The following is a 9,121-nucleotide window of genomic DNA, read 5'->3' as shown; positions in this document are numbered from 1 at the left end:
ACTGTTCTTTGGCTTAGATCTAGGGCATCGTAGATCTAGAATCTAGACTAGATCTATTTGTTTGCTTATTTCGTTATCAACACCCAAACATTCTCTCTCTCTCTCTCTCTCCCTCCCTCTCTCTCTCCGGTCGACCAACAACACGCTTAACCCAAACCCTAACATGAACCCTTACCCTAACCCAAACCGTAACCCTAACCCTAGGTCTAACCCCTACCCTAACCCTAACTCTTGTAGAGTTTGCTCAGTGGACCTTGTCATGGTAAGTGCCGGCCCTCTGAGGAACTCAATTTGAGTCAATTTTAAGAAGAAACCAAACACTCATCTCTCAGACTTCAGAATGTAAATGGAATTTTAAGAAGCATTTTTATTCAATATTCCCCATAACATTATGATAAATATGCAACCGGATTTTCATAATTTTGAGCTTTATAAGAATTCATAAAATTGTAGGTTTCGATGGTTATGCATTCTTAAGAAATACCCCAGAATAGGCCTATATATGAGTCATTATTTTCCGATTCCACCATTAAAAAATGTGAGATTCCTTTCATCAATATGTGAGGCAGCGCTGTGAAAACAGGTGCTCATCAAATTTAACGAAGTCGCAGACACCGATATTTATTTTCAGCACGTTGAGGGTTTTTTAAAATTGAATAGATACATGTATCAAGTATGTGTCGGTGACACAGTGTATAGGTGGGTGGTCTTGATAAGGTGTCGTCCTGTCCTTTAGCAGCACAATCATGATATAACCACAGACCCTAGCAATGCTGTGGATTGTCTATATATGCTTGAGACATTGTGTAATATTCATGTATTTGTATATTAATACTTTGCCCAAGGGAATGAATAAAATGGAATGTATGAATGTCTTAGTTTGTTTCTGTTTAGGAAGAGTTTTACGGTGCACGCAACTGGCCTACATGATGAGGTCATAATAATTATTATCCGGCCGTATGCAGGACTCGAGTTGTTGTTGTTTTGTTTTTCACATTAGTTCACAGCACTGTTTGGTTTTACATAAGTATGGTTGAGGTTAAAAATTCAAGGCAGAAATTTAGTTGTAAAAACAGTCGTTTAAAATGCAAGTAGTAGGCCTACTATCTACACTTTGGAATATTATCATAATCACCGATGGTCTTTATAAAATTAAAGTTGAGAACTCTGTTTGAATCAACAATCTAGGGACGTATTATGACGTACAGTAACAAGCCTGTCGTCAGTATGTCAAGACTATAGGCTAAAGGAAATAGGATCCAGCCCAAGGTTGTCGTGCTGAAGCAGCATCTAATAATAATATTATGTCGCGGGGTTTCTGGCTTAAGTCAATGGCCGCGCAACGTCATAACTAATGCTGCGCTTTGCGGCGTGTAGTGGTCGTTCAAATCAATTGTATTTCGAGATGTCACTGGTCGTTGGCCATTGGTGGATATTTTAAGAAATCACATGACTTTGTAGTTTGTAATTATTATCAATCTAGGCTATCACTCACAGGCTTCCTGCAGCGGCTTGATAAATAAAAGTTCTAAACAGCGGCAAGTTCAGATCGATGGACAGACAGAGCCTGACAGAGGTAGAAACTGACAGTTCGTTTCTCGTACTTTGTTAGTGGTGCTGGACAGGACTGTTTTCCCCTTGACTGTTTGCTGCAAGTTTATCGTGATTTCAAGCTTTATACTTTATAAGTGGAGTACTGTGCTCACGATATTCTTCTTTCTCAACAACAAGACTTGAACAAGTCCGTCAATTCAACAAAATACCTTAGTAGATCTAGCGCTAGATTATAGATCTAGATCTAGTTCTAGAACTAGAAATCTAGATCTAGCCTAACTTACTAATACTAAAGATCTTGTATCTTGATAGATCTATATCCTACAGTTTCTAAGGAGAACCCCTTTTTGTGTGTTCTTTCACAAATTAATGTAGACTTCTAAGACTCTACAGATCTAGATCTAGATCTAGATTAGCAAACCAATCATTAGAAATGAAATGTAATTGTAGCCAAGGCTGTAGGTAGGAGGGGCCCACCTTCTCTTTTTATCAGGCTATTGTCAAATTGTGGTAGTAGTCAATGGCTCTTGGCCCGACCATTCCAAAAATTTACGATCTGATCGACTATCTATCACTTCTCCTCTACAGAATTTTACCTAGGCCTACCGAAACACCTAGAGCTAGATCTAGAACTAGAATCTAGACCTACAAATCCCCAGGCTAATTTTGTGTTGGGGGCACACTTTGACAAAGTTTGTGATGTAATGTTTATGATGTTTTTTTAGGCTTGTGAATCGCCATAGCGATGCAAAAAATCAAATTGTTATTTTTTATATTTCTTTGATAAATCTCACGAGCATAGAGGGCCTAAAGGAAAACAGAGCGGTGGGGATCACTCAGGTAGTTGCAGGTCGTGTTGTTTAATTAATGCCCCGTTTGGAAACACATGTCGATGGACGGTACTATAGTGTCCTCAACACGACACGTGCGACTTGCTCGAGAGTTTATTCTGAACTGAATGGTCGTGATTTGTGGGTGATTCGGGGAAAACACATCTTAAATGGTCACAAGATACACACAGATATAAAGGACATAACTCATCATAATATAACGATCACAACCACACACAGTTACTCTCTCTTAACAATACATCACATGTACGAAAATATTAGCCTTTTGAAGGTGGCAAAAGTGGGTGTTGGCTATAAAAATGCTGACAAACACTGGCACTACTTTATGCTGTTGATCCAGAGATGTACATTTAATGGACCTTCGTCATATCCTGATCAATCACGGTGACTATGTTTCTTGCAGTAAATGGTGGCCTTTGTTTTAGTGTTTCACCTTGAACACACGGAAAAATACACAAGCCTATAAAATTGTCTTTGCGGTTCAGAAAAGTATATAAGGTGAACAGACTGCGGTCTTCCCACTTCGAATAGAATTTCCTTTCTGTCAGGATCCTTGTAACTTTTCTCCTATTGAGAGACAACATGTCAATGATCATAAGAAATGAAACATCAACAACACATCTGCATTGTTGGCTGACGTAACGTTTCTCACTTCATGCTTTTTCTCCAGGTGTGAGAAGACAGAGGGAAGTTGTTTTGTTAGACAACGGCTCGCTTTACACGTCAGATGATGAAGTTGTGGCTACCACTTTTGTTTGCCGTCTGGCTGTCAGCTGTATGTGGAAGGGACAATAACCAAAAGCGGCCAAACATCATCTTTGTCCTAGCAGACGACTACGGCTTCAACGACATCGGCTACCATGGCTCACAGATTTTCACTCCAAATCTTGACAAGGTAAGATGTAGCATGATGCTGTTATAATCTCCCTCACCCCCCCCCCCCTACACACACACACACACACACACACACACACACACACACACACACACACACACACACACACACACACACTCACATACACACATACACACACACACATACACACACACACACCACGCACACACACACACACACACACACACACCACGCACACACACACATACACACACACACACCGCAGACCTTGTGAGACAATGGACTTCACTATGGAATAGGTTAAACATATAAAGAACGTTATCTCTATCAAAAGTATTTAGATTGAGAAATCTATTTTTATGTTTCATAACACACAAATAATGATACAGCACTAGATCTACTTATTTTGTGTTGAAAAGAATTAAACTTGTATCTCTGTAGAAATAGCAAAAAAGTGCAATGTTAATGTAACTACAAAAAAAGATCCCCATAACAGGTGACGTCAGACAGCCTGGAAGTAAATATTATAAAGTTGTTGCTTTTTAAAGGATACATTTTGTAGTTTCTTTCCTGTGTGATCCAAACATGTTCAATTAAGAAGAGTAGATAGAGAACATTCGTAACATAAGCAAAAACTATTTCCTGTGTAGTGGACGGAAATTAAAAAAATGTCCTTTGTTGAAGTTGAAGGGTGACATTGATAGGTCATAATTCACTATTTATTGTTGTCTCTGTCTGCTCTGTCTTTTATCAGCTCTGATTTGACAATGTCAAGATGCACCGTTTGCTCAGTGACGATAGTTGGCATGACCTGGGCTCAGATTTCTTGCATGGTGTTTTAGAACTTGGGTCGCTTGCAATTGTTTTCACAGCTCTTCACCCATTCAGCTTAGATCTAATACTGAGTGAGGAACACAACATATCTTTTTGATCCTGTCTGTGAAGAAACAAAAGTTTTGAGAATGCTGTTACTCCCTTACAATGTCATGTTCCTGAACTCTGTACCTCCTTCCTCAGCTGGCGTCTGACGGAGTAAAACTAGAGAACTATTATGTCCAGCCCATCTGTACACCCACTCGTAGCCAGCTCATGTCTGGAAGGTACCAGGTAGGTGTTAGTGGTACATTTATATCTGTCCAAAACGGTAGCTCAAAATCGCAGAGAAAAATGACTATCAGGCAGATGATCGCAGTGGACAGTTTGACTTATGTTCACTTACTAAACTTGACAAAGTCAGTATACTATGGTTTGAAATAAGACATTTTAAAATTTGTGTTTCCTTTTTATTTCTTTCAGAATTATTATCTATCTTAAGAGATTTTTAGATTGATTGAACATTCACACTCTGTCTGAAGATGGGCCGGCAGTGTCCTAAAGAACATGGGTTCGGTTCACCCAGACAGACAGGGTCAAGGCAGCCTACCTCCCCAATGATCTAATAGTGTCAATTTGTAATGGTGCAAAACTAAAACATTCACAATCATTTTCCAACTATCATTTTTTTTGTCGACAATGCAGTTGTACTGAGACTTTCTTTTTTTGCTAATTTGTTATAAGACAGCAGTGGTTTCAGGTTCGCTTCACTTGTTGTATGGCTCCTTACAGAATAAAAAAAATAAATATAGGTGAAGGGGGGGGGGGTTACGCCCCCATCGACACAATTTTGATTATGTAATAGACAGGCTTAGACAATGGCTGTCAGGGCCAAGCTGGGCTGAAAGGGATACAACATCCCAGTACAAAGACTGAAATACTGGATAAAAATTCTCCCCACTCGGGAATCGAACTTGGGTCACCGACATGGGGCAGCAAAGCACAAAACTCCAGCATAGTCCCCGGTGTCTCGCTGTATGTGTCTCGCTGTATGTGTCTTGCTATCCGACATTCCGCGTTTTCTGTATTATCTTTCTGTCTGTGTCTGTCTTTCTGTCTGTGTGTCTTACTGTGTGTGTCTTACTGTATGTGTCTTTCTGTCTGTGTGTCTTTCTGTCTGTGTGTCTTACTGTATGTGTCTTTCTGTCTGTGTGTCTTACTGTATGTGTCTTTCTGTCTGTGTCTTACTGTATGTGTGTCTTTCTGTCTGTGTGTCTTACTGTATGTGTCTTTCTATCTGTGTCTTTGTCTATGTGTCTTCCTCTCTGTGCCTTTCTTGTTGTATGTGTGTTCAGTTCTATGTCTACAGTTTTCACAATGAACACACGTTTCTTGTTCTGTTCGAAATAGGTTGTTGATGAAATGTTGTTCTCTTCTAGATAGGTTATTGAGGAAATGTTGTTCTGTTTTGTAGAAATCGTGTGCTTGAATTTTTCTTTCCTATCAAACATCTATCGTCCTTATCTCCCCTTCTTCTTTTTTATGTTTGTTACTCTCTTGTAACACCTCTAATCTTCTGGCGCTCATATGACCTTATGCAGTTGCGAGCGCCCTAAAACTCTTACTAAAACTCTTACTAAAACTAAACTAAAACATGTGCTTGAAAGAGGGTCGTTCGCGGGTACTCTGGTGTGGTTTACTCCTCCTTTCCAGTCAAACATCTAATATCGTGCTTGTATCTCCTCCTCCTTCCCCAGTCAAACATCTAATATCGTGCTTGTATCTCCTCTTCCTTTTCTTTGTATGTCACTCTCTAGTAGTAACACCTTTAATCGTGGGTGGTTGGCGGGTGCTCTGGTGTGGTTTGCCCCTTCTTTCCTATCAAACATCTATCGTCCTTATCTCTCCTCCTTCTTTTTTCTTTTTTGTGTTTGTTACTCTCTTGTAACACCTCTAATCTTCGGCACTTATATGACCTTATTGTGTTGCAAGTGCCGTAAAGCTCATACTAAAACAAAGGGTTCCGTCTTGAACAGTTTTGACTGTAGTTTTGTGTTGTGTGGTCGCTGTAGACAGCTTTGACTGTAGTTTTGTCTCGTGGGGTCGCTGTAGACAGCTTTGACTGTAGTTTTGTGTCGTGGGGTCGCTGTAGACAGCTTTGACTGTAGTTTTGTGTGGTGGGGTCGCTGTAGACAGCTTTGACTGTAGTTTTGTGTTGTGGGGTCGCTGTAGACAGCTTTGACTGTAGTTTTGTGTTGTGGGGTCGCTGTAGACAGCTTTGACTGTAGTTTTGTGTTGTGGGGTCGCTGTAGACATCTTTGACTGTAGTTTTGTCTCGTGGGGTCGCTGTAGACAGCTTTGACTGTAGTTTTGTCTCATGGGGTCGCTGTAGACAGGTTTGACTGTAGTTTTGTCTCGTGGGGTCGCTGTAGACAGGTTTGACTGTAGTTTTGTCTCGTGGGGTCGCTGTAGACAGCTTTGACTGTAGTTTTGTCTCGTGGGGTCGCTGTAGACAGCTCGTCATGTAGCAGGCTCTGTGGAAGATAGCCTGATAACTTTTTCATTTTTTTGATAACGTTTTTTTTTTCATTTTCTGATAACGTTTTGCATTTCTGATAACTTTTTTCGGCCGACCTTGACAAAAAGTGACTTCATGTGGTTCCCCTTCTCAACCCCGAGATAGTCGACTGATGGTTCTTCAACCAGTCGTGCAACTGACATTTACCCGTGTCACGTTTTTCCTACTCTGTGGGGATCCCAGCCGTTTGCCCATGTGATGCTATCATTTTTTCTTTTTTTTTTGTATACTGACTAGAGTATATTTTTGAGTTTCAGTAGGAATTCAAGTTGTATTTTGCCCCGTTGGCGGCTGAAGCCTACTCTCATCGAATTTAGGCCCACCAAAGGATCTTTAACATGCACAACTTGCACACGGGACGTCCGGGATTTTTCACCATTATCCAAAAAGGCTAGGGGATAAATGTTATCCACCCAAAGATCATGGGTCTGGCAGAAAGACAGCAGTAAGAAGGAGCCTGGGGTGGCAGCGGTAGAACGAGTAGGGAGTAAGGGAGAGGGGACCACTGAGGAGGCCAGGGGGGGGGGGGGGGGTGGAGGGAGAAAGTAGAGATGAGACCAGGTGACGGGACAGGACAAAAGATCAGGAAAGAAGGACAGACGGGGCAGTTATAGAGAAGAGATCATATATTTCATCGCTGACTGGTTTCGATCCTGGGACCTTTTGACTGAGAGGCGGGCGCTGTACCACTAGAACACGAGAGCCCCAAGTATGTTAGGATTAGCTTTATCATAAATCTTTATCGTATTTTGATGGGTGTTTTTGTTTTTTTTAATTTAAAAAAAAATTTGTTTTCTCCTGTAGAAAGTTCAAGGGCGTGCGTTACTCAAAGGTCATGTCATATCTGCTCAAATGACCACCTGTCTAAGACAATCACCTGTACAAACGACCACCTGTCTAAGACAATCACCTGTACAAACGACCACATGTCTAAGACAATCACCAGTACAAATGATCACATGTCTAAGACAATCACCTGTACAAACGACCACCTGTCTAAGACAATCACCTGTACAAACGACCACATGTATAAGACAATCACCTGTACAAACGGCGACTTCCCCATTACCCCCTTGTGTTTTTTTATCTCATTGTATGTATTGACACTTCCCTTGAGGCTAACCTGTCTAAGACGACCACTTTTCTCCTTGACAATGGGTGGCTGTCTTGGACAATATGGGTCAGCGGGTGCTGGGTACTCTGGTGTGGTTTGCTCCTTCTTTCCTATCAAACATCTATCGTCCTGATCTCTTCTTCTTTTTTGTGTTTGTTACTCTCTTGTAGCACTTCTAATCTTCGGCACTTATATAATTTATGGCCTTGTTGTGTTGCAAGTGCCGTAAAATTCTTATTCAAATTAAATCCAAAAAGGACAATATGGACTCTGCTTCCTCCGCTATCTACCAGTCCTCGCCGGCGGTGACAGTTTTTGTCTCTAGTAGAATGTGTGGTGTCGATAAGACATGCCTACATTATCGCTCACAGATAAACCAGTTGTTTTATCTCGGGGAAAGTATTTCATTGTGAGTGAAAACAAATACCAAAAACACAAAAACACAAAAAAAGTCGTGCTGATTACTCAGTGGAGAAGAACTCTCGTCTTGTCTCCAGTCGTCAGCGGAATGAGATGTAACAGGCTGGCTTGTCTACTATACTTTCTGGATGCTGCATTCTTTGTGGGGTTTTTGGGGGTCGTTTTCCACTTTTATCACAGATCTCTGCTTGTAGATGGTTAGCGGGTGTTGTGGTGTGGTTTGCTCCTTCCTTTCCTATCAAACATCTATCGTCCTGATCTCTCCTCCTTCTTTTTTGTGTTTGTTACTCTCTTGTAACACCTCTAATTTTAGGCATTTATATGACCTTGTTGTGTTGCAAGTTCCGTAAAGCTCTTACTAAAACTTATCGATCTCTCCTCCTGTTTTACGTTTGTTACTCTCTTGTAACACTTTTAATTGGAGGCATTTATATAACCATATCGTGTTGCCAGTGCCGTCAAACTCGAACTAAAAAAAAAAGATGATTGCTCCCTGTTGTCTTGTGTCCAGTCGTCAGCGTAATGAGATAGGACAGACTGGCTCGTGATGTAACTAGACGCTGTATTGTGGGTGCTTTCTCGTTTGCCTCATTTATCATTGGTCTCTCTGTCTTTGTCTCTGTCTGATTTTTCTCGGTTGAAATAGAATGAACTGCCAAGTTTTCTTCGTGACTTTATAAGAGTTAAAACGAACCAGTAGCCTACATCGGTATAATAATTATATAATATGGCAATTGCATTGTTATGTAAGGGGGGGGGAGCTAGTCAGACAGACAGACAGACAGACAGACAGACAGATAGACAGACAGACAGACAGACAGACAGACAGACAGACAGTGATGAGACAGATAGTCAAACAGACAGACAGACAGACCAACAGACAGACAGACAGAAAGACACTCACACACACTCACACACACACACACACACACACA

The 9,121-nt window shown here is 41.0% G+C and overlaps 1 protein-coding gene across 1 annotated transcript in view; it reads left to right on the top strand.

Moving 5' to 3' along the window:
- Nucleotides 1-1,380: 1,380 nt before the first annotated feature.
- The window catches only part of LOC101847280 (arylsulfatase B), a gene marked incomplete in the record, with an annotated part of 17,529 nt that continues 9,788 nt past the window's right edge, over nucleotides 1,381-9,121 (top strand). The window contains 3 exon segments of the mRNA XM_013086114.2: nucleotides 1,381-1,576; nucleotides 3,076-3,300; nucleotides 4,279-4,368. Of these exon segments, the coding sequence (XP_012941568.1) occupies nucleotides 3,133-3,300; nucleotides 4,279-4,368 (258 nt within the window).

The sequence above is a fragment of the Aplysia californica genome, unplaced genomic scaffold (assembly GCF_000002075.1).
Source record: "Aplysia californica isolate F4 #8 unplaced genomic scaffold, AplCal3.0 scaffold00436, whole genome shotgun sequence".
Classification (NCBI taxonomy): Eukaryota; Metazoa; Mollusca; class Gastropoda; order Aplysiida; family Aplysiidae; genus Aplysia; species Aplysia californica.
The sequence above is the reverse complement of the archived record's forward strand: the minus strand, read 5'-3'. Positions and strand labels throughout refer to the sequence as shown.